The 25,809-nt window shown below is 42.1% G+C and overlaps 1 protein-coding gene across 13 annotated transcripts in view; it reads left to right on the top strand.

The window, feature by feature from the left end:
- TANC2 (tetratricopeptide repeat, ankyrin repeat and coiled-coil containing 2) overlaps positions 1-25,809 on the top strand; it is a 631,424-nt gene that overhangs the window by 443,683 nt on the left and 161,932 nt on the right. For all 13 annotated transcript variants that reach the window (XM_075059590.1, XM_075059589.1, XM_075059588.1 and 10 more), the window contains 2 exons: positions 15,973-16,121; positions 24,900-25,086. In XM_075059590.1, the coding sequence (XP_074915691.1) occupies positions 15,973-16,121; positions 24,900-25,086 (336 nt within the window). The remainder of the gene's footprint in view (positions 1-15,972; positions 16,122-24,899; positions 25,087-25,809) is intronic.

Genomic DNA, 25,809 nt, shown 5'->3' with positions numbered 1-25,809 from the left:
CTCCCCACCTGCAGCTCCCATTGGCTGGGGGAGAGGGACAGAGATACCATCACTAGTTGCCAGGTAGAGGCAGGCATGGAGGCAGCATCACTAATTGCTGGGCAGAGGCAGCCGGGATGGCATGAGGCCAAGATAGTGAGGGGAAAAGGTGGGAAATGGGCTGGGAGGTGGTGACATTATTGGCCTTCTTGTAGGATTTGAGGACTAGCACTGTCCCTAAGGTAAATTGAGTTTGAGAGCCCTGGTGTAGACATACCCTAAATGAAAATATTTGGATGGCAGGTATACTAACTCCACACCCTTCCATCCCCAAATATTTGTCTATTAAAACCCTTTTCCTGGTTTGTGGTTCTTCTTAGTGTTATTTAAAATGTTGTATCTTCAGTTAGTGGAGTACTCCTCCTCTGAGATTAGCAGAGCTGGCTGAAAAATGAATGAAACCTTATTTTCTTTTTTTAAAAGTGCGCTTTTTAAAGAACATGCATTTTATGATTTTTTTTTAATGGTTATAATTTTTTTCACTTACTAAAATCTATGTCCTGATAAAGAAAAAAATCAATATTTTCAATAAAAGTATTAAAAAAACTTGATTTTTTTATGAAAAACAATTTAATAAATGTGAACTTTTTTACAGAAAAAAATGTTATTTGGAAAAAGCAATTTTCCAGCCGAAACCAAAATCTTTTCATAACAAAATTTTCAACCAGCTCTGACTCATCATTAGTTTGCAACGACAATATTGGGTTGGATACAATTTCATTAGCAAATGGTTGTGTTGTAAATAATGAATTCGCCAGAGCTGTATGTAACATACATTAAATTATGAAATGGGATAAATAGATAGTTCATCTTGAAAGAGAGAAAAAATATAGTTGTCAAGACTGTTTCCTCTAATTGTCCTAGAATTGGCCCTGATGAAAGTCAGAGTCAAAGTTCATTGTAATAAAGTCAAGCGTGTGCATAAGGGTTATAGGACTGCGGCCACAGTCTCTTTTGGGGAAAAAAAAAGATTTTTTCTAAATACTAGTGTATGTATTTTCATATTCTAAGAGTTTCTTGGGAAATATCAGTGGATTCAGTGCCCGTATAGATTGATGTTTGACAGAAGACCTAGAAAGAACTTTACTTCAGGAAACGTTTTTTTAAAAGTCAAATATCTGAGCCTACCTTCTAAATTAATTTATCTAATCTCCTAAGTGAATTAATTGCAAACAATGAATTGATAGCATAGTTGATGAAGCAAAGGACCCTGGCATATTATCTAGTTTAGTGGGATTCTTTCCATGATTTTTGTTTTCCTATCTACGTAAAACCCATGGGCTTCAAGAGAAAGCTACTAAGTTAGATTGTTCTTGACTGAGTTTCTTCCCCTGGACAAACCCCCACCCCCGCCCAACCAAACCAAACTTCATAGAACATTGTAATTTTGGCTCCTGAATATTGAGGCTGATTTTTTTAAAGTTCACCACCTTATCCCTCCTGTTAACAGAAGTGTCTAAAGCTGTATCCAGGGCTGGCTCTACCATTTTTGCTGCCTGAAGCAAAAAAAAAAGCTGCCCGAACTGCCGAAACAAAAACAAAAAAAGCCACCCCGAGAATGGATGGAATGCCACCCCTTAGTATATGCCGCACCAGGCACATGTTTCCTCCACTGGTGCCTGGAGCCGGCCCTGGCTGTATCATCTCGTTGTTAAAATGAAGTTGTATTTATGTACCACTTATCTCATTAATCTGAGAGTCCTTTAATACTATATGATGGAAGAGTTCAACCTCTTGGCCTCACTGACAGTGCCAGCAATGTCTACAGGAAGTTCTATCAATAATCTTCCCTTAGTATCTGAACCAACACAGCTTCTGCAGTTATTTTCTTATTTGGATTTGTAGGGTGATTTGGGACTTACAATGTGCTAGTGTATAAAAGTGAATGGTGGGCAAGCACCATCAGTGGCGTTCACCACACCTGAAATTCAACGTCCCTTGGCAATGCCTATAGAGCAACTGATCTCTCTGGGCTTCCCTTTGACCCCAGCTTAAAGAGCCTGGAGAATGGTCTGCAGAGATGTCATCAGAAACCAGTCTCTTATAACTGATCCAACCATGTGTGTACCTGGCTTTGACTTGCCATGCCACTCAATGGCCCTTCCATAGACCACTCGTGCCTCCCCATACTAGGATGGCACCAGCTAAAGGGGAGGACACGTGACCTCCCCATGTGTCTCCTCCCTGCCCCCAGGCTGGGGCCCCTCCACTCTCCCTGCTCTACGGTACCTGCAGGGGGGTAAGGACTCTGTCCTCCTGCTGCAGTGGCTTTGCCCAGCATATTGGGCTGTTCTTCCTGGCAGCCAGGCCCGGGCAGGGAGCAGGACAGAGCCACTCCTGGTCGCTGCTCTGTGCAGAGTAGCCAGCTGCCTAGGAGAGAGCCTGGTTGGAGCAGGGTTCCCTGCCCAGACTCAGCTTCTGGGGACAGGGGCCAAATGTGAATGGGGAGAGGAGGTTTTCAGCTTGCTCAGCCGCTGTCCCCAAACGCCAAGTCTGGGTGGGAGGCTGGTCTCTGCCACCGCCAGGCGTGCTACAGGGCAATGTCCCAGCATGATTGGAAGATGTTCTGGCCTCGCCCCTTCATCTCCGGCTCTGGTCCTACCCCTTCCACTTCCCACCCAGGCCGGCTGCTGGGGGGACCTTTGTGAATTGATTTTGATTGGGCCAGGGTCTACTTGCAGCTGGCCTTCACACTTGAGGCCAATGAGAGGATCCCACATGCAGCTGTGGCCAAAGACAGACAGTGTCACATGTCACTTAAAGACTGCCCTTTGACCAGATTTGAAGGTGGTCTGAGGTTTCTGCACTTCACTGTTGAGGCTGCTGCAAATTGGCTTGGCAGGGTCCGCATCTGATAACAAGAGGGCCTGCAAAACTGTTTCTCCAACTCATTTCCCCTTACTCTCCAGTCTCCTCTGCTTCCCCATGTTACCGGTAGTACCTTGACTCCTGCTCTCAATCCAAGGTTTGCCAGACTTCGTAAAGTCTGCATGAGCTTTTGGGGACCTTGATAAGTCACTAGGATCCCTGTGTTGACTCTGTATCTGCTAACCTGCTACTGCTGACAGCAAGTATTGTGGACTTTAAAGATCTGTAGTGAGACAAAGCTGATAGGAATAGAAATCAAGGTACGGAATTGAAGAGGTTCTCAAATTTCATTGCACTGCAACCCACTTCTGATAACAGTTACTACATGATCCTGGGTGGGGTGGAACCCAAACCCCACTGCCCCAGGTGGGTGGAGAGGGGGCCAGAACCTAAGCCCCGCTGCCCCAGATGGGGGTAGAGCTTAGGCTTCAGCTTCTGCTAGGAGTCCCAGCAAGTCTAATGCTGACCCTGGCAACCCCATTTGGCGACCCACTTTGGAGTCCTGACCCGCAGTTTGAGAACCACTGGAATAGGGGAAGGTGGCTGAGAATCTTGCTGAGGTGCTCCACAGGGCTTTCTGCTCGTTGGATCCTAGTATATCTTAAATAAAAATAGTGTGAGATCATGTAATTAAAGACACTGTCATAATGTATATCCACAAAAAGGCTAATGTAAGTTTTCACAGGCTTCGTTATTTCTGGCATTTTCAAATTTCTGAGTGCTTGCAACCATGCAGCATACTGAAGCCTTTGCAGAATGTAGTGTCCCCTGCTGAATAAAGTAGAGTATCTTGCCACGTTCATAATCAGCCAGTATTCCATGATCCTCACTGACCTGTGGGTTTCTGGATAAAAAGTGTGGTTTTGAAGTGTCCTAAGACCTGCCTACCTGAGAGATCGTCTCTCTACCTGTGTCATGCTCCCACAGTTGAAATCAGCAAAGGCACTTAATCTGAAGTCGTACCATTACAAACACACAAGGGCTGCAGGCACGACATCTTCCGTGTAGTCCTTGTGCTGTGAAATTCACTTTAAAACAGCCTGAGTCTGGTGACCTTCAGGACACGCTGCTAAGCTCATCTTTTTTCCCCAGATACTTGAAATAGGATGAATTGCTGGAAGGGGAGGGAGAGGGGGATCTGAGCTTTCAACTTGCTTAGCTTGCTGATGATGAGTTATAATGGATTGTACTGCTGCACTTTAGTATGTGGGGTTTGTTCTGTATTTTAAAGAAATGGGAAAGTTGGTGAGAGTGTAAGGATAATTACCCATTTTTGTATAAATCCAAAGGGTAAAATCTTCAAAAGCACCTACACTTCTAAGGAGTCTAACCCATTTTCATGGTTGACCGAGGCTCCTGAGTGAGTGGGACTTTAACTCCTAAGTGTCTGTCTCTTTTGAAAATGGGACTTGGTTTCCTAAATTGCTTAAGTGCTTTTGAAATGTTTGCCCTAAATAAACAATCACTTTTCCCCCCTTCCTCATACTTCATCTGCTCCCTTCTCCTCTCCTCCTCCTGGCCTGCCTCCTCCAGAGTCTATCCTATGTGACCTTGCTGCCCAATTGCTATTCAATCCATCTGCCTCATAGGTACCCCCAATAAATAAATGGCTTCTCTAAACCCAGCAGTTCATCCTCTGTTGCAATATCCATCCCATCCAATTGACCTTTTCCTCACACAGGCAACCCAGACCCTCCCCAGCTAATTGACTTTCAGGTTTTCCAGATGCTTGAGCCAATTAACCTTCTCCTACTCCCTGGACAGCTGATCCATTTTTTGTCCTCTGCCTTCACTCCTACCCCAGCAGGCCTCCTACTTGGCAGACTTTTTGCCAAGTTTCCAGGAGTTCCTTTCCTTCTCCTTCCAGATTGATGGCCAGATGGGGAGGAGACTGGGTCATCTTTTCTCCACTGCTATGAGGGCTAGAATCTTTTTTTTTTTTTTTTTTTTTTTTTGATGAAAGCTGAGGTTCCCATATAATTACTTGACTTCAGGATCAGGGGCTTTGAGAAATACCCCAAATATCATGAGGCTCTCAGTAAAATCTAGAGGGTTGGCAACACATGGGCTCTCTGAAGCTTTCAGAACCAGCCAGAGTATTGCACTCTCCTCTTTATCAACAATCCAGGGTTGTGGATCTTGTTTGTCAGGTGGCTAGCAGGGGCACTGCTGTGCTGCCTAACAAGGTAGGGAGAGCAACCAGCTGCAGAGGCTTGGGGAGGCAGGTTTGTTTTTAATTCAAGAGGTTTCTTGGATGCTACTGTGCCCTCAGTTGCAGCTGTGCAACCCCAAAGACTTCATTGAGTTTGTGGAAGAGTAGCTGCAAGGTAGAATTTGACACTTGTGAATACAGAAGTCTGAGTAGCTAGTACTGCTTGGCTGTGCTTTCCCAGGGCTCTCACTCAGGCCTTCACTTTTAAAATTTCCATGCTAGAGAATTGGGTGTTGGTACCATGCTGGTTTCTGAAATTACTTTATTTCTTCTGCTCCTGAATTCCATCTGTGGATTCAGCAAAGTTAAGACTTAAATGCTCTGATTTACTCCTTCCAAGATTCTTCTGACCTGGCCAGTAAAACACCAGATAGTGTAAACATGAGTGGTATTTTAATCTACAGAAGGACAACATGTTTCACATCTGTGTAAAAGCTGTTATTTATTTCTCTTACATAAAGCAGTGTGAGTCATACAGAGCACAGCTACCTGTCACTTCTGGAGATTCAGGACAAAAGCCAGAAACTATTAGTGTGTCTTTCCTGTTCATCAATCGTGTAAAAGTTGGATTAAGTTTCTTTTGCAACTTCTTGAATACTGTTGGTCTCATCTCATTTAATTAAAACACTGTGGTAATAATGGAATGTTCAGTATCAAAGAATCCCAAAAGTTGTCAAGTTCTTACAGTGCAAAAACAGGGATAATAGTTTTCATTTTTGTTCTTTAAAAAAAAAAGTATAGTGGTTAGCACAATTTCCTTCTCTCTCTCTCACCCCAGTCCTCCCCTTTGAGGGATGGATTGCAAGTTGGTAAGGACTCTTAATGACTCTTACTGATGTCAGCGAGAGATGGGGCCCTCAGCAACTCAGGCTTCATATGTTTAGTCTCTCACTCACATTTGTAACAAAGCCTTTGGGCTGGCAGCAAACACATGAATACTAGTCTCTCAGTTCTGACCCCATATCCACTAGCTGAAAGACTCCAAGTCTGAGTCATTTTAATTTTTGAAATTAAAAGGTAAAAAATTAAAAATGGATAAAGGGAAAGGGGTTTTATGCCATTTTTAGTTAGTCTGTGCACATCATTAGTACAAGATACTTTGAAGACAAATAATTTAGTAACATTTTTAAAAGAATAGATTCTTGTGTGAATAAGAATAGAAAGTGCAGCAATGTAAGCTAGGACAACACTAGCAGGATACCAGCCCCCCTATGTCAGAGCTAACGACTAGCTGAAATGAGAAAAGTCATCCCGGAGCTCAATAAGCATTGCAAAGTAAGAGACATTATGTAAACATGAAAAGAACAGGAGTACTTGTGGCACCTTAGAGACTAACAAATTTATCTGAGCATAAGCTTTCGTGGGCTCTAGCCCACTTCATCAGATGCATAAACTGGAACATACAGCAAGAAGATATTTATACATACAGAGAACATGAAAAGGTAGAAGTAGCCATACCAACAGGAAGAGTCCAATCAATTGAGATGAGCTATCATTAGCAGAAGAAAAAAAACTTTTGAAGTGATAATCAAGATGACCCATAGAAGGTGTGAGGATACTTAACTTGGGGAAATAGATTCAATTAATGTAATGGCCCAACCGTTCCCAGTCTCTGTTCAAACCTAAGTTAATTGTATCTAATTTGCATATTAATTCGAGTTCAGCAGTCTCTCTTTGGAGTCTTTTTTTGAAGTTTTTTTGTTGCAAAATTGCCACCTTCAAGTCTGTCACTGAGTGGTTAGAGAGGTTGAAGTGTTCTCCCACTGGTTTTTGAATGTTATCATTCCTAATGTCAGATTTGTGTCCATTTATTCTTTTACATAGAGACTGTCCGGTCTGGCCAATGTACATGGCAGAGGGGCATTGCTGGCACATGATGGCATATATCACATTGGTAGATGTGCAGGTGAACGAGCCCCTGATGGCGTGGCTGATGTGATTAGGTCCTATGGTGGTGTCGCTTGAATAGATATGTGGACAGAGCTGACATCGGGGTTTGTTGCATGGATAGGTCCCTGGGTTAGTGTTTATGTTGTATGGTGTGTGGTTGCTGGTGAGTATTTGCTTTAGGTTGGGGGGCTGTCTGTAAGCAAGGACAGCTCTGTCTCCCAAGATCTGTGAGAGGGAGGGATCATCTTTCAGGATAGGTTATAGATCTTTAATGATGTGCTGGAGAGGTTTTAGTTGGGGGCTGAAGGTAATGACTAGTGGCATTCTGTTGTTTTCTTTCTTGGGCCTGTCCTGTAGTAAGTGACTTCTGGGTACTCTTCTGGCTCTGTCAGTCTGTTTTTTCACTTCAGCAGGTGGGTATTGTAGGTTTAAGAATGCTTGATAGAGATCTTGTAAGTGTTTGTCTCTTTCTAAGGGATTGGAGCAAATGTGGTTGTATCTTAGAGCTTGGCTGTAGACAATGGATCGTGTGGTGTGTCCTGGATGGAAGCTGGAGGCATATAGGTAGTATAGTGGTCAGTAGGTTTCTGGTATAGGGTGGTGTTTATGTGACCATCGCTTATGAGCACAGTAGTGTCTAGGAAATGAACCACTTGTGTGGATTGGTCTAGGCTGAGGTTGATGGTGGGATGGAAATTGTTAAAATCATGGTGGAATTCTTCGAGGGCTTCTTTTCCATGGGTCCAGATGATGAAGATGTCATCAGTGTAGCGCAAGTAGAGTAGGGGCATTAGGGGACGAGAGCTGAGGAAGCGTTGTTCTAAGTCAGCCATAAAAATGTTGGCATACTGTGGGACACACTTTTATTTGAAGCATTTACAATTGGCTCTTTTCAGAGGTGGGATAGTAGACTAGATGAATCTTTTGTCTCTTTGGGCATGGGAATTCCCAAGCTCTTATGCTGTTACTCAAACCTCAGCCTTTTTACTTTTGCTTCAGTTCGTGACTTCCTAAGGGAGAAGAAAATATGTTCTTCTACTTCTATATAGATGCAGAAACTTTCTATCTAAGAAACTTATGTGGGGAATTGAGGCACAGAGAAGCTAATTGATTTGCCCAATGCCACACAAGAAGATTTCAGGCTAGGTCTCTGTGTCCAGGGGCTGAACCCTAACCACTCAGTAAACCTGCTGCTTATCATAACTATCATGTTTCAGGGTAAAATCTCCTTCCATAGTAGAAAAGTATCTTCAAATTCACTGTGTGGATACTACAGTATACATGGAATCATAGGACTGGAAGGGACCTTGAGAGGTCATCTAGTCCACTCCCCTGCACTCATGGCAGGACTAAGTATTATCTAGAGCATTCCTGACAGGTGTTTGTCTAACCTGCTCTTAAAATTCCCAATGATGGAGATTCCACAACCTCCCTATGCAATTTATTCAAGTACTTAACCACCCTGACAGTTAGAGGAAGTTTTTCCTAATGTCCAACCTAAACCTCCCTTGCTGCAATTTAAGCCCATTGCTTCTTGTCCTATCCTCGGAAGTTAAGAACAACAATTTTTCACCCTCTTCCTGTAACAACCTTTTACATACTTGAAACGTGTTATCATGTCCCTTCTCAGTCTTCTCTTTTTCCATTCTAAACAAACCCATTTTTTTCCATCTTCCCTTGTAGGTCATGTTTTCTAGACCTTTAATCATTTTTGTTGCTGTTCTCTGGACTCTCAAATTTGTCCACATCTTGCATGTAATATGGTGCCCAGAACTGGACACAATACTCCAGTTGAGGCCTAATCACTGCAGAGTAGATTGGAAGAATTACTTCTCATCAGAGGTGAAAGTAAGCCAGTCCGATCCGGTACGGCATACCGGTAAGAGCCAGTAAGCTGTGCTGGACTGCACTGGCTTCCATGGCGGGGATTGAAAGGGCTCAGAGCTTCCCGCGGCTGTGGGCAGCCCAGAGCCCTTTGAATCCCAGCCGGAGCTGGGATGTAAAGGGCTCAGAGTTCCCCGCCAAGATCTAAAGGGATTGGGGCTCCCCTCAGCAGCAGAAGCTCTGGGCCCTTTAAATCCCTGCCCCAGTCCCGCAAAGCTCCGGGTTCCCCCCAGCCGCCGGAGCCTCGCGCTTTTTAATTTGCCCCTGCAGGCTCCCAGTCACCTCTTCATCTGGGAGCCCCTGGTTGATTTAAAGGCTCTGGGTCTCCCAGCCACAGCTGGTGCCCCAGGGCCTTTAAATCTTGAGAAGCCACGCCTCTTCCGGATGAGACCATGCCCCCTCAGGACCCCAGCAGTACTAGTAAGTCCTGTAAGTTACTTTCACCCCTGCTTCTCATGTCTTGCTTACAACACTCCTGCTAATACATCCAAGAAGGATGTTTGCTTTTTTTGCAACAGTGTTACACTGTTGACTCATAGATGGCTTGTGGTCCACTGTGACCCCCGATTCCTCTCTGCAGTACTCCTTCCTAGGCAGTCATTTCCCTTTCTGTATGTGTGTAACGGATTGTTCGTTCCTAAATGGAGTACTTTGCATTTGTCGTTATTGAATTTCATCCTGTTTACTTCAGCCCATTTCTTCAGTTTGTCCAAATCATTTTGAATTTTAATCCTATCCTCCAAAGCACTTGCAACCCCCCCAGCTCGATATCATCTGCAAACTTTATAAATGTACTCTCTCTACCGTTATCCAACTCATTAATGAAAATATTGAACAGATACAGACCCAAAACTGATCCCTGCGGGACCCCACTCATTATGTCCTTCCACCATGACTGTGAACCACTGATGATTACTCTCTGGGAACAGTTTTGCACTCATCTTTTAGCAGCTTCATCTAGGTATCAAAAACTTTACTAAAGTCAAAATATAAAAACAAGGAAGAGGGGCACCTGAATTTGAAACAGAGACCTCTTGATCTGCAGTCAAATGCTCTACCTGGGAGCTATACCTCCACCATACATGAACACTACAGTATAAGTCCCAGTGGTGGTGTTGGAGACATTCTTCAGAAGCTCAAATTCTTTTAAAGCTAGATATATAATTTTAAACACAGTACTGTACTAAAGGATTAGCTAATCTTGCTTTTAAAAAAAGAAATAGCAGATGGCATTTTTCGTCACTTTATGAACAGCCACCATTCTAAAGCTGGAGAATATATATATGTGTGTATTTATTTTTATGCTTGCACCATATATAATTTTCCCATTGTTTTGAGATAAATGCTCTTTATGTCTGAAAGATAATGTTTTGGTTATATTTTTTACATATTAAATAGTAGCTGCTTTCCTCAGAATTGGCAGTTGAGCCCAAAATGTTTTAGCTATTTTTGAATTATTGAATCATAACTCTATCACAACCCAGTTTTGCCTTTTTTCTTTGAGTGAGGGAAACAATAAATTCAGTTATTTTTATCATCACAGTAGAAAGGTTTTGTGAAATCAATACATTTGTTATAGCTGCACCTCAGTTAAGAATGTGGACAAGTATAACAAAGGTACTTTATCTTTTCTTGTTATGTGATGTGATAGAGCAGCAGTTCTCAGCCGGGGGCCCAGCAAACAAAAAGAAATTTATTTTTTCACACAATGCACAGTCAACCCGTGGAACTCCTTGCTAGGGGATGTTGTGAAGGCCCAGATTATCACAGGGTTCAAAAAAGAACTAGGTAAGTTCCTGGAGGATAGGTCCATCAGTGGGTGTTAGCCAGGATGGGCAGGGATGGTGTCCCTAGCCTGTGTTTGCCAGAAGCTGGGAATGGGCCACAGGGAATGAATCACTTGATGATTACCTTTTCTGTTCAGTCCCTCTGGCACACCTGGCGTTGGCCACTGTCAGAAGACAGGATACTGGGCAAGGTGGACCTTTGGCTGTCTTTATGAGCCCGTGGGCAGAGATGGGGGGCACAAGGAGGTGATACCCCCAAACAGCAGTGCCAGAACGGTGCAGTCCCGGGGGGCAGCTCCACACCACCTCCCCACACCCACCCCGAGGCTCCACCCCCCTGGCCAGATCGGAGGCAGGAAGCTGGAGCCACACAGCTTAGGGTGGCGGCTGCTCTGGCTGGTGCAGTGCCATGGAGCAGGCAGTCACGGCGCTCCCCTGTCTCCTCCTCCTGCTGGTGCCCAGGACTGTGGCGGCTCCTCAGCTCCCACCCCCTTTTGACTGCTCATGTAGCCAGTGGGTGGGTGGACCCAGCTCTGGGGCTAGCAGAGCCCTCGGGGAGCAGCAACCGCAACCTTCCTGGCACACAGTCCCTAACTATCCCTCACTCTGCACCCTGAGCTGCCTGCTGCCCACACACTGTCCCTAACTACACCTCTCGCTGCACCCTGAACTACTACCCTAGCTGCAGACTGTCCCTGGCTGCCCCCTGCCTGCACACAGCCCTAAGTTCCTCCTGTCTGCACCCTGAGCGGTTTTCAAACTTTGTGAGCTGAGCCTCCCCCTCTGATTTCTAATTTTTGGTTGTGCCCCTGACCCTCACCCCAACCCAGACAGATGGGGTGGCCTGCTGAGGTGAGTTGGGGGTGGATGTGGCTCTCCCTCCCTGGGCCCTGGTGTGCAGAGCTGGCCCAAGCCCTTCCAGGCCCTGCCCCCTCCCACCCCCCGCCCACCAAAAATAGAAGTCAAACTATGCCTATGCCCCAGGCACATCTGTCTCTCACTTCCTTTGGCCAGCAGGTGAAGCCCTGGTGCTCCACAGGGCTAAAGCCCCAATGTCATGCCCCCCGCCCCCATCCCAGCAGCTGAAGCCACGAGCCCTTTACTGCTCCCACACACGCACTGGTCTCTGGAATTTTTATAGCATGTTGAGGGAGCCTCAGAAAGAAAAATGTTGAGAATTCCTGTGGTAGACCTCAGCAACCAAACTCCATTATTACTATGGACAGTGATCATGACTGCAAGAGAATGTGTCACTTCAATATGCATTGTTAAGTTGATCAACCTTTCAGGTTAATGCTGCATATAAATAAGATCCTTGGGGCAGGGACTGTAATTGCATTTGTAACTTGTACAGCACCAAGCACATTATTGGCACATAATAAATCACATTTTCAGTGAGTTCTGTCTCGTATTGATTCCATGACTACTTTAACTTGGGAATTATAACTAAGGGCCTCCTAGTCCAAAAACCAGGCCCTATCACTTAAGCTAAGGGAAATCTCTGTTAGCTGTAGTAGAATGACAGGTTGTATACTCCGTTGCCTCCAAGTAACCAGAGAATGACATCAGCCCTAATCCAGCAGAGCACTTAAGCACACATGTAATTTGAGTCCTGCTAGGTCAATGGGACTACACACTTGCTGAATGTTATGCACATGTTGAAGTTTTTGCTGGATCGGGGCCATTGTCACAAACACCAGAGCAGATCTAACATTCCATTCAGAGCAGTGGTGGTCAAACAGTGATCGCCATTAAAAACTGGCTCTTTGCCATTAACTGAAGTTAACTCTTCCATGAGCTCTGCAGTATTTGGATGTAGGAAATCTTGCAGATATCTTGAAGAAGGTAAATACTGTATCGTTATAAAAATAATGGCATGTATGATGCACACTAACCAATATATTTACAAACTCTGCGCTGAATGTTTACTCTGAGATTGATGTTCTGCATACAACTCCCTGCCCGAAAATGTGTACATCACTTGTAAATAGTTTACGTGGTATGTAACTTAACATTGTATTCTGCTGTTGTGCTGTAATTTACTTTTCAGAGAAATTTCATTAGGGTTTTTGCAACAAATACAGTATGCATTTGGAGTGTGTACCCTATTTATACAAAAGACTCTTAACAGATCAGATATGTCAGGGTGGGACCCCCATGCAGTACCATGGAAATTCTGGGCAGAAAGGCTCCGGTGATAGGCTGTCAAAATGGAAGTAATCCTCAGGGCTCTACCTCGGTTATTTCATGGTTCTCTCTCGCTTCTGGGACAGCCCAGGATTTGAGGGGCTGCAAAAGTGGCTCACAATCACCATAGCTCTGCCTTTCCCTAGGCTGTGTGTTTTGTGTTGTTGTGAATCTAAGAATTTCATCCATAGCGCTCAAGGGAAAAAATGGACTTCCTGTCTTCTGCGAGTCATCTCACCATCCTGAATTCCTGCCACAGACTCAGGGATATACCTCTAGAATACAACTGCACATAAACAACGGAATGATGATGGACCAATAGCTCACCACTGGAGTCCAGTACAAGCAGCCAGGGTGTGGGGTGGACATCAGGAGCCTTGGGAAGGTTAGGGGTGGACAGAAGGTTTCAGAAGGTGATGAAGATAAAAGGAGGCAAGAGGACTAAAAAGCATTTCCTCTCTGTAGCCTTCCTGGAACAGTATAGGGGAGGTAAAGAAAGGGCTCAATCCTATCTTCTCGTTCATCCCTCTGTAAATGCCTTTTCACTTCCAGAGCATGTATGCAATTCAACATCCAGTCACTTTCCACCAGTTTCAGTGCCCAGGCACAGACATAACTATAATATAACATTTTCAGTGCCAAGTCATAGCTAATGGTTAATTTTTGCAATTGGATTTACTGCACTTTTTGGAGGCTGTGTCACCAAGAAACAAACTTTGAAGAACAAAAAAAAGCATAAACAAAATCCCTTGTTAAAATACTCTGCTGCTCTAAAGCTGATGAGCAATATGTAAAGGACAGAGTTGGTGTTAGGGGGGAGAATGTGACTGATTGAATGTATTTCTTTGTGTATTGCATTTGGGAAAAAATTACTTTACCTTTTAGTGTGGTGCCTTTGAAAATATAGTAGTGGCATAATTTACACCCTCTTCTAATCACACGAGATGGAAATCTCTTTCTAACTTGCCTCTTTGTGAAGACATAATGCATAGCATGTTAGACATAAAATGACAGTCTCCTAGCCCCCCCCCCCCAACTCCCTTCTAATGGATTGAGTTGCAGAGAGATATTTTGGCTTTGTCTCTAGTATTACTGTATTACTGTAATGTTTATGTAGAAATGTGCAAGTTGATTTGACACATAACCAGAACTTCAGCCTATGGGCCAAATTCTGATCTCTCTCACACACAGTCCCATTGACTTCAGTGACTTGCATGCATGTAGCAGAGCTTAGAATTGGATGCTATCATTGATATATTGGATATTACTTACAAAATTTGGTCCATAGTATTCAAGGGATAGATTAAATAGTGATGGAGGATAAAATGGTTATGCCCTTTCAGTGAACTCAGTGAGTGGGCATTATACCTTACCATCATCTATGAAAGGGGGGTAACAGGTTCTTTTTGCATTATCCTTGCAGCCAAGTCTAGGATTTGGTTTGTCTCTTAATTAAATGTTTCAAACTTTTTAAAAAAAAAATGAAGCCCAAAGGCAGAATAATCCAGTATTACACTATCTTGCTTGAGTTCCAAGTTTTTTGTACTTTGAAAGTTATATAAAATAACACTTGGTGACTGTGGTAAATTTGACTCGCTCGGGACTTGGCTGGCATTTATAAATCGTTTGAATTGTGCTTTTTCGTGTTTTGTGACGTCCGCAGAATTTTTCAAGTGAATTAGAGTTGTAATGACTGTGCAGACATCTGTTATCCTCCATATAATGAGACCACATTAAGCCATTTCAAGGTGATCTGACTTAGAATATCAGAGGGGTAATCGTGTTAATCTGGATCTGTAAAAGCAGCAAAGAGGCCTGTGGCACCTTATAGACTAACAGACGTTTTGGAGCGTGAGCTTTCGTGGGTGAATACCCACTTCGTCGGATGCATGACTTAGAATAAGCTCATCAGTTTGTTTATTTGAGAGGTAAATGACAGTTTTATACCACTTGCAGGCTTCTTAAGGTTAATATAGAATAGAAGAATGTGTGCAAGTTTAAACCTACAGACTCAAATGATCAAGGTCTGAATGTTTAGAGAGCAGTTTCTACTTTGAGACCGATGAAACTAGCTGTTCTGCCACAAACTCTACAAAGTACCCAGTGTACTCTGGAAGTACTGCTGAAACTAACTAATCATACTAATGCATTTCAGCCTGATGTATTTCAATCCTGTTTCATTCAGATAGTCCAGAATGCAGCAATCTGCTTGGCTAGAGAAATGGATTGGTATGAAAACATTACACCTGTGCTCAGCAAACTGCATTGGGTTCCCCTCTGCTTTCAAGTGTAATTCAAGGCACTGGTTTGATCTATATAGAGCTTTATAGTTTGAACCTGGCTACTGAAGAAACTTCTTTTCTCTCCATGCACCACTGCAATGCATGAAATTAATTGAGGTTGTTATGCAGTCTGTCCCTTCGTTTGCACTTTTAGACTCCAAACCAGTCTCCAGTACAGCACATAGTCCCGTGACTTGTCCTCACTGCTAAAAAAAAAGGTACATTTTATACCTCAGGTAACTAACATGCCTGACCTGTCTGAGGTCTACTCTACCTTTCCTAATGAAAAATAGATCAGTCTTTAAACAAGTCCCTTCATGTTATGAAATAATGAATTTCAGCTGCTTAAAACTGTGGGCCTACTGGTATGAATGCCACTTGAGTGCATTGCTAACAGAATATCAAACAATTCACATACAGTCATGAGTTCTCTGCAAATGGTGACATAGAGGTGACTCATTTGGTTGTGTATGTGAGAGAGGAGCATGGTTTCAGGATTGCATTTTAGCAAAGTCCCATCTCTTGGTTGAGCCTAGAGGGCTTTGTCATGAACTTCGGGGAAAGGGATGACTGTCTGCATCTTGCCTAAAATGACTTGTTGAGAATAAGCAGAGAGAGAAGGAATAAAGGGTAGTATTAAAAGAAATACATCGTGACAATTTAAACCAATGAATGTCCAGCGAATAATGTTGAATGAGACAGAGAAAATATGTGTGTGACCTGAAAACCTGTATAGTGGAGTGCTGTGCCCATTAAAACAGTGGGTGAACAATAGTAAAGTTAAACAGTTTCCATCATAAATTATGTTTTTCTTGTTGTTCAGGTGACGCTGAGCAGGAGCTGGGACCCCCTCCATCCGTAGATGAGGCAGCAAACACACTCATGACTCGCCTGGGCTTCCTCCTTGGAGAGAAAGTCACAGAGGTACAGCCGGGGCCACAGTACAGCATGGAGATGCAGGATGAGAATCAGGTATGAGATCTCCTTCGGCATTACAAATGTACAGCCATGATTGGTTGGTTGTGATGTAGCACATGAGTTTTTGTAATTATCACATGGGGTGTGTGTGGTAGAGATGGAATGATTTTCACAAAAGGAAAAAGATGATAATACCTTATTATTAAACTGTGGGTCATAATTACACAGTAGCAATACATGTTTATGGGATCAGCTGATACCATTTGTGATAGTTTCTGTCATTTTCCTGTTTGAGCTGCAAGTTTCCTAAGGGACAATAGCTTCTCTTACCATATTAGATAATAGTGATCAAAATAATTTGTATTCTATGCACCTTTCCTGTGAGGCCTTAAAGTACTTTAGAAACATTAAATAAGCCTTGTAAATCCCCTGGTAGGGCAGGTAAGTAATATTATCCTAATTTTACAGCTGCTAACATGACTTGCTGATATTCACATATTGAAATGGCTCAAAGCTGAAAATACATACAAATACCAAATTATTCTTGTCAAATACTCATTGAACTTAGCTCAACTTTCTGGATGTCTCAAGAACAGAGAAGCAGCCGGGCGCTGGGTGAACACTAAATTCAATGGGAGTTTTGCCTGATTAAGGACTTTGGATCCCAGTTCTGTAGTAATGGCACCTAGTCTTCTGCTCTGGACAGTAGACTCACTCCCCACACAGGGAGAATAAGCTAAGAACATTTCTACCAAACTGAGATGTGATGGGGGGAGAGTGAAAACTGAAAAAAAGAGAGTGAAGAAGGGTGGTCCACTGGTTAGGACTCTAACCTGGGACTTGGGAGATCCAAGGTTAATTTCCTGCTCTCTGACACAGACATACTGTGTGACCTTGGACAAGTCACTTCGTCTCTATGTGCCTCAGCTCCTTGTGTGAAAATTGGGGCTATTGTGAAAAATAAATAATTAAAGACCATGAGGTGCTCAGATATGGTGGTAAAAAAGGCCATGCTAGTACCAGAGAAGTATGTATTGTTGTTGAAAGGCTTATTTTTCTTACTCGTTGCCTGTGTTACATCTGCTTTGGTAGAATGACAAAGCAATGACTGTCTAGCTTGTCTTTGTGATCAAATAAAAGCTCTCATGTAGTTTTTGGTTCCTCTTTGGACTGACTTGATACTGGAATAATAAATTTGTCTGCGCCTCTGAAGTGTGATTGGCCATTTTTTATTTTTCCGGTGATTCAGGAAAGCTCCTCTTCTTCAGACTGAAGTTTTCAGCACCCTTCTTTGCTCTTTGATTTTACACTGAACAGAATTTGTAAAAATAAATTCTATCATTTTTAGCGGTGCATGTCACTATCGAATTTACCCCCTCTTGAATTTTTTAAGACGTGAAAGAAGGCTGTTACTTGCAGATAGGTGAGTAGTGCCAGTGCTGGATCAGGTAGGTGAAAAAGTTGGAGCAGTGGGAGGAGGTAAGTAGATGGGGTAGAGTTAGTAGCCGGAGTTATGGATGCCCAAAGAAGAGTGGCAGCTGTAGATCAGCTAACCTAGAGGGGAAGGAAGCTGTATTCCTTCAGCATCAGGGAGTGAAGAGGTTGGCCTGCAGGGGGACTGGAGAATTTGGTGGGGGAAGAGGGGGCGGCTCTGTGTTGTCATAGATTTCCATGAGTGTTTTTGAGCAGTCCATGGCACAAGTGGGACAAAGAGTTAACATGCTTTTCTCTTTGGAGCAGAGAAGATGGATTTTTGTAAAATGTTTATTCTTTAACACATTAATTAAGTTTTTCATGATTTCACGTAGTGTTTTGTGTACGTTTTGTTGGCTCTCTTTGAAATGCACTGTATAATATATTGTGTTAGAAAGTGTATTTTTAACAGGCACTTATTTGAATTGAATACTTCAAAGCAGAATAGAGATTTCTACTATAAATGGTTCCTTTTGTTGGCTTTTTTTAATTAAAAGCCCATCTTTTCTGAAAATACGCCTTTAAGAATAAGTAAAAGAAAATATCTTCACAGAGACAGCAGTGACAGTTGCACTCTGAAGTAGATTGATACCTTGGGCTCTGCACCAATTTTTGCATGAAAAAGTTTTAGAGGCTCTTTGAACACAATTCATGTGCTTAGTGAAGATAGAGAAAAGCCAAGTTCTTAATTTACCATGTTAAATTTGTTGTGGGGTTTGTTTTTTGTGAGCAGTGCCTGCTCTGTCAGTGCTGCATATTTCCCTAACGTCCACATGTAAGCTGCTGATGGCTAGTCTAAATGGAGTCCTGGGGAATTGAATTTATCTCCCCTCTATTCTGAAGGTGTGATTGCAGCAATCCTCTTCCGGACAGGAGGACTGTCAAACAGCCTTGTCCAAGTTTAATGTCAGTCTTACTATATGAATCCACTGGCATTTGTGTGACTTGCATTTTTGATTCTCTTACCCCTAACCACATCCCTCTGAAGGCAGGTCTACACTTAAAACACTGCATTGGTGCAGCTGCGCCATTCTCGTGTTTCAGAGAAGACGCTCCTAAGCCAATGGGAGAGCTTCTCCTACTGGCATAGTTAATCCACCTCACCTGGAGCCAGTAGCTAAGTCACCAGGAGAAGTTCTCCCACTGATCTAGGGGGAAAGCTGGGGAGCTGCAGTGCTTGTACTCACCTGGCAGCGGTTTGGGTCTTCAGCGGCATTTCAGCAGTGGGGGGCCCTTCAGTTGCTCCATGTCTTTGGCAGCCCTGAAGGGCCCCCCGCTGCCGAAACACCACCGAAGACCCGACCACCGCCAGGCCAGGGCTGGTGGGGCCCCTGCAGGGCCCAGGGCCTGGGGTAAATTGTCCCACTTGCCCCCTTCTCTGGGCAGCCCTGGATATAGTGCAGTCTATACCAGGGCTTAGTTGGTATAATTGCATTGTGCATGGGGTGTGAAATATTCACACCCACGAGCGACATAGTTATACCGATATAAGTGTGTAGTGTAGACCTGGCCTAAGAGTGGGAATCTTCCTAAGTATTTCCCAAAGTAAAGACCCTTCTGGGCTGCAGCACGTCACAGCTCTGCTGCCATCCCACTAAACTAGCCCTCTGAGAGTTAATTCTTCAGCATAAATCATGATGCAGGGATGTTGCTGAGGTTTGCAAAGATAAATTTGCAAAGATGCTGACATCTGATTGAAACTTTGGCTACCATTATGCACTTGAATTTTAAAAAAGAAAAGCCCTTTCTAGATTTTAATTCATTAGTTTATGTGGCTTGAGCAGTGAAAGCATTCTCTGTGTAAAAAGCTAGAACTAGACGACTGCTTGGTATTCTGACCGTGCTCTGCCCTCTGGAGCAAGAATATAATTATTTGCAATCTCTCCAATGTTGAGGTGAAATGAAGATAAGGAATAGAGCTGTTTTTAGCTAAAACTTTCCCAATTTATAATTCCAAAACATAGCACTCGAGTGGAAATGCATTATTTTGATTATAGCAAGGGACACATTTTCTTATCCACATTGCTAAGAAGTTGCAGCTTTTTATATACTGTTTCTTACTTGAGCATGTTTTCCTTAGGGCTGGTCTGCACTAGGGGGGGAAATCAATCTAAGATACACAACTTCAGCTACATGAATAGCGTAGCTGAAGTCGAAGTATCTTAGATCGAGTTACCTACCATCCTCACGGCTCATCTGTTCTAGATGAGACACGATATATCGATCCCCAAGAAATCGATTGCTACCCGCCGATACGGCCGGTAGTGAAGACGTATCCTTAATGAGAGATCACAAATGCCAAAGAGTAAAACCTTTTTCTCCTATTCTTCACAAACTTTAGGAATATGAGACCAGTAGAGTAAAGTTTACTTTTTCAAATGCTTTAAACAGTAAATGTAGCAACAATGTTGAAAATACAGAATTGTCTTATAAATGGAAATATATATTTAAAATTTATGGATGACACAGTATTATTTAGGCTAGTTAGGGATAGAGAAAACCATTTGGAACTTTGAAAGGCCCTAACGGAACTATGCACTTGAGAAACATTCAATTCATGTACTGTAGGTATTGCACACTGGAAGGAACCATTTATATTGTTCATAACTATTGATGGATTCTAAGTAATTATAGCAACTCGGGAAAAAGATCTTTGGCATCCAGGGCAGCTCAAAGAAAATATCTGCGTGACATGCAACAGTGATCCAAAAAGTGAGCAAGATGTTAGGTTACACTGGGAAAGAGATAAGACTATAACATTTCTACTGTATAAAATCATGGTATACCCTCACCTTGGATACTGGCATATAGCTACTGTGTTGCTTGGGGCAACAGATGTATCTAAGTAGCTCAAATTATTTCGTTCTGTTCATTCATCTCAATAAGGATTTAAGAGAAACAAAAAAGATCCTGAGAAGAGAAATAAAAATATTTTGAGGCCTGGAAATATTTCCTTTTGAGAAAAGGTTAAAAAGATAGAAATGTAAAATTTATAGCAGAGACAAATAAGAGGTGAGAAACGGTACCTCGTCCAGTGCTCTAAATGCCCCAATAACAATTAGTGGGTGAAACCAGACAATCGCTATGCTCTTGAGTGAACTCGTACAGGAAAATGATAAAAGACAAAAACACGATATCACCTGTGTGTGAACACCTTAAACAAAGTGATCACTCTGTATCTGACCTCTCAGTCCTCGTGATTAAAGGAAACCTATAGAAGGCTTTCAAAACATGAACCTGGGAGCTTCAATTAATAACTTTTCTAGATACTAATAATCATGGACTGAATAGACACACTGGATTTATGGTTTATTTCAGCAATCTATAAGCCAATAACACACCCTCCCATCTCCCTTCCCCTCCCTTCCTGTCCCCCTATGACTGGAGGCTGTTAACCAGCCACTTCACGTTGAATGGTCCCTTGAAATATGTGTTAACTACTTATGCTAAACAATCTGTTCCACCTTATATTTAGCTGTGGCACTGAATATGTTTTCCAGACCTGAAGAAGAGCTCTGTGTAAGCTTGAAAGCTTGTTTTTTCAACAACAGAAGTTGGTCCAATAAAAGATATTACAAGAAAATATGTTTCTTCACAATGTATAATTTAACATGTGGCACTCATTGTCAGAAGATATTAAGGCAAAGAAATCTGTAGATCTCAAAGAAGATTTAACATTTATATGAATAATAAGAATATCTACAGTTAAACTTACTAGGATTTTAAAAAAAGGAATAAAAGTCATTGTGCTCAGCCACTAGCTGTAGCAGTTAGAAAAAAAAATTCTCTTTGTGAGCATGTTGTTACATAATTGTCCATTAAGGTGATTTTACACCTTCCTTAGAAGCATCTTTTTATTGATCGCTGTCAGAGATTGGTTGTTAGTTTAAATGGATTACTGGCAATGCCTGTCTTCTTATAACCGCCTAAAATAAATAGACTTCATTTTTTAAAATGTAATACAGAAGGAACCAAAACAGGAAACTATGCTATGAAGTGTATGTGCTTATTAAGAGCTAAGTCAACCTTGCTGAGATTTAAATCTGTAGTTTCTAGGAGACTAAATATTTCAAGAGCAGTGCTCTTAGACCTAGAGAAAATTGACACATTAGTCAAGTACTGTTATTTCTAGAGTGTGAAGTATTTAGTTTGCAACATTTGTAGTGTTATATTCATCCATTACTCCTATTGCTGTGTGCATGTGCCTTTTGCAGGGAGAGGAGGGGAACCATGTCGGTTTGTTCCTAATGCTTCAAAAGATGATCTGATGGCAGCCACCTAAAAAGATAAAGGAATAAAAAGAGTGCAGAAATTTAGCAAATGTTCATATGCGACTACTTTTATAAGGAATCAGATCATAAGGGGAATTATAACTAAAGCTGTATGGGAGATGGCTTTCCCCTTCTGCAAAACTTTTCAAGATTTCAAAAATGTTCCTGTTTCGCATTGGGATGAAACCAAATTCTTTTGAAGTTTTTCATGAAAATGTACCAAGAAAGACACCAGAATATCCAATAGCCTGGTGGTTGGGGCAGTCACCTATGATGTGGGGGACCCCAGTTCATATCTCTGCGCTGCCATGTCCCAGGTGAGTGTCCTCCTGGCCAGGCTATTGGCTTTTCTAGGGTAGGGGGTCTCTGGTTTTGATCAGCAATGTCATTCTGGACCTGAGAAACTTTTTCTGATGAAAGTTTAATCAAAACTGGTATGTTGCCGCAAAAAGTTTCTGTTTTGATGAATCAACATTTTCTAAGAAAAATCCTCCCTATCATCTCTAAATATAAGGTGGTTGGAAGTGCCTGGATGTCCTCCTTTCCAGTATATAGCAGTCTCTAGGAATTATTATAAAAGCATGGTTCATGGTGGTCTGTCTGGATGAACATCACATACCTGGTTCACCATGTGTTACTCCAGTTCTGTGATGGTATATGGTTATGATTAAATAGTGGAGTTACACTAGCATGGAATTAGAGTAATACAGAGGTGAATCAGTCCTCGTGTTTTTTAGAGTTATGCAATCCTATCTGTTGTGCACGATGCTCCATTTTCCCTCAAATGTCTGGTGATTGCCATCAGAGTAAGCAAGCATTTTCACAAGCCACAGTGGGATTTCTGTGACAAATTGGATAGCTCCCCTCTAGCTACATATGGGATCTGCCTTCTAATTTAGAAGACAATTAATCTTTCACATGTCCTACTTATAAAAGTCAGTCTCAATCATTTTTCAAGCCTGAAAAGAAAAAGTTAAACTTCAAAGGCCTTCTGTAGTTTGCAAGCGCTGTGCTTCAGTGTTCAGTTTTGCCCAGCAATTCCAGGATCAAATGATATTTTTCAAATGTTAGGTACAGTTTTCTATAACTATTATAAAAGTATCCCTTGTAAAGTAAGCAAGTGTTCATTAAAGTTAATGCCTATTGAGATTTCTTCCACCTCAATAGCATTTTACCGAGAAGCAAGACATTACTGTACAAGGGGACTAAATGTTTCAATCGGAAAGCAGAGACAATTGCAAAGAGAAGTAACCACGTACTGCAGTGCTTAGTAAGCTGTTAGGAAGTGAAGTCACTTGCCCTAATTATAGTGACGTGGTTGGAGAGAATCAGTCTGTTCAGAGGCTATCAGTGGTGCTGAACTACTGAGGGCAACTGGCTTATTCTGAGCTGGAACTAAATGTTCTTTTGTGTCTAAAAGCTAAATGAGAGCTCAGGGACTTAGTGATAAAATACAGGAACTTTACCTTGAGGACTGTGATTTAAGGCTAATCTACAACCCAAATGACATGGGTTTGCTGCTGTCGTCCCAAGTGACCAACAAATTTGAACAGGCAAGTTTTAGAGACAGTAAATAGAAGTTTATGGCTGAAAATCTAACCATTGGTACACACACAATTCACAGTGAGGTTGATGGGCGATATGTGTGTGAGTCTGGGGGCAGAATTAGGTCCTCTAACAGATATTCTAGCCTCTCCATAACTCCTGCAGTGCCTGTGAGCACCACTAGCACTTGAAATAGGAAGCCTTCCTTTAGTGATGCTAAAAGCATATCAAGTTTGTTTCTGGTGCAAGGGATTCAGCGTCTATCAAAATCAAGAGTTGGAGAGATTTTAAAGCTAGGTTTTTAATTTATTTGTGAAAAATATGCTACCTACAGTTATGTTTGTTTCAAGAAACCACAAAGCTGTATGTGCATGGTCTGATGTAGGCACTCTTTAGTGTTTAATAAGTCATTACGTTTGGTGGATGAAACCACATTAACTTGTTTATGGTTAGTGAGCCTTGTCTGAAACCTGCTGTACTCATAATTCACCACAGTATGTCTTATTTATGTACAGGTATTCTAGGATAGGATGAAACTGAGTAAATTTTTATCTTGAGAAAAGAGATCTTTCTTTTTCAGGTAAGCATGCAGATCACTTTTGAACATGTAGCCTGATACAGAGAATTTCAGCTTCATCACAACTAGTCTTTAATTGCAATGTATACAGATTTCATCTCTTCTAATAGATGATCTCTGTATATAGTATTAAATATATTAATTCTAGTGGGATTCATTTGCACAATTTCTTATAGATTCTTTCAGAAGTAACTTTTAAAATGCAATCTTTTTCATGCTGCCATATTTTTGCCTTGTTTTGCCTTGCAAAATCAGTATTTCACTACTGTAAAGTATGAGAAGTCAGCCTCTGGTGTGGAAAGCATTTCTTCTGGGGAAAGAATTTCTTTCATTTAGATGTGGGACTTGGCACTTCCTCTTTCAGTGTAAAAGCATTGTTATTTTTCTTGAATGGAAGAAACATTCACAAAACAAAAATTGCAAGCCAACTGAGATTTCTGACCAGATGGAAATGGCACAGATTTCCTGTTTGTGTTATTTCTTGCCATAAGCATTAAGTACGGGTCAGATCATGCACTGTAATAGTCACCAGGCGTTTCTTTGCTTGTGTGGAAAGCAAAAGTTTTATCTCATCGTTCCTTCCAGGTAATATTATTTTGTTTTGTTTTTATCGCAGCTTAATACTAACAGGGAAATTTAACAGCTAAAATTTCCTGACAAACGTTGACATAAGCAGTAAAATTACTATATGGTAAATCTCAGTTTGTGCAAACTTCACCAGGTTTCCTGTGAATTCAGAACTGAGGATCTTTCATTTTTGCTGTGCATAAAAGAAATTAAAACCAAATTGTCAATATTTTTGCTTTTTTCACAGAGGCTGAGCATCATGGTATTTTCATTTTTAGCCCATAAAACATATCTTGTTCTTTATTGTAGAGGGTAAATTCTCTAGTGTGAGCTACAGATACATTTTTTTCACAGTAATTGATCGTGTTGAGTGATGTGTTCCTGGTTTAAATTTTTCAGACCTCAGCAGTAACACAGCGGATAAGTCCCTGCTCCACGCTGACCAGCAGCACTGCCTCACCACCAGCCAGTAGTCCCTGCTCCACCCTCCCTCCAGTCAGTACAAATGTTACAGCCAAGGATTGCAACTATGGGGCTGTTACCAGCCCTACATCCACTCTGGAAAGCAGAGATAGTGGTATCATAGGTGAGTAGTGTTCTCTCTCTCTCTCTTTCCCCCCTCCCCTACCCCCAAATACTAACCTTGGCAATGATTCTGAATGATTCTGTGTATTTGTTTAGCAGGCACTGCATGAGAGTAAGTTTTTGGGTCTGTCTTTCTGCTATTAAACAGGACACGTTAGCATGATTCAGATTTATACCATTTAAGTGGGCGGGAAGGATTGTTTCTTTTCCAGTGTTGGTCCCTGTTTGTATTCCACATGTAGGTATGCATGCACCAAAGAGTGGAAAATCTTGCAAATAGTGTCCATTGTTCTGTGCGTGCGCCCTGGATCTCCTTGTGTTCAGCACCACTGCTGTATGGGGTTGTGCAGATTGACCAACTCTCCAGTTCCTTCTTACCACCAAATGGCCTGAGTCAGAATTTTCTGAAGCTAGCCTTGCATTGTCTTCATCTCTGTCAATATAACTGTATATAGCTTATTGATGTTGTATAGTGTTTTATAATATTTTATTCAATTAGTGTAGCTTAGTTTTCCCCACCCTGGGGACCCATCCCCCCTTTTGGGAATAGGACTGTGTCCAGAATTCCAGGACTTAAAAACTGCATCTGTTGTCCTCACTCCTTCTCAATCAGTGACATCACCGGCACTGCTTTGGCAAGGCACATATCTCCACCAAGTGCTGCATGTGTCACTCTTTTCCACTCTGGACCTGAGAGGGATGAAAGCTCTGACTGAGGAAGCAC

Source organism: Chelonoidis abingdonii, chromosome 21 (genome assembly GCF_003597395.2).
Source record: "Chelonoidis abingdonii isolate Lonesome George chromosome 21, CheloAbing_2.0, whole genome shotgun sequence".
Classification (NCBI taxonomy): domain Eukaryota; kingdom Metazoa; phylum Chordata; order Testudines; family Testudinidae; genus Chelonoidis; species Chelonoidis abingdonii.
The sequence above is the reverse complement of the archived record's forward strand: the minus strand, read 5'-3'. Positions and strand labels throughout refer to the sequence as shown.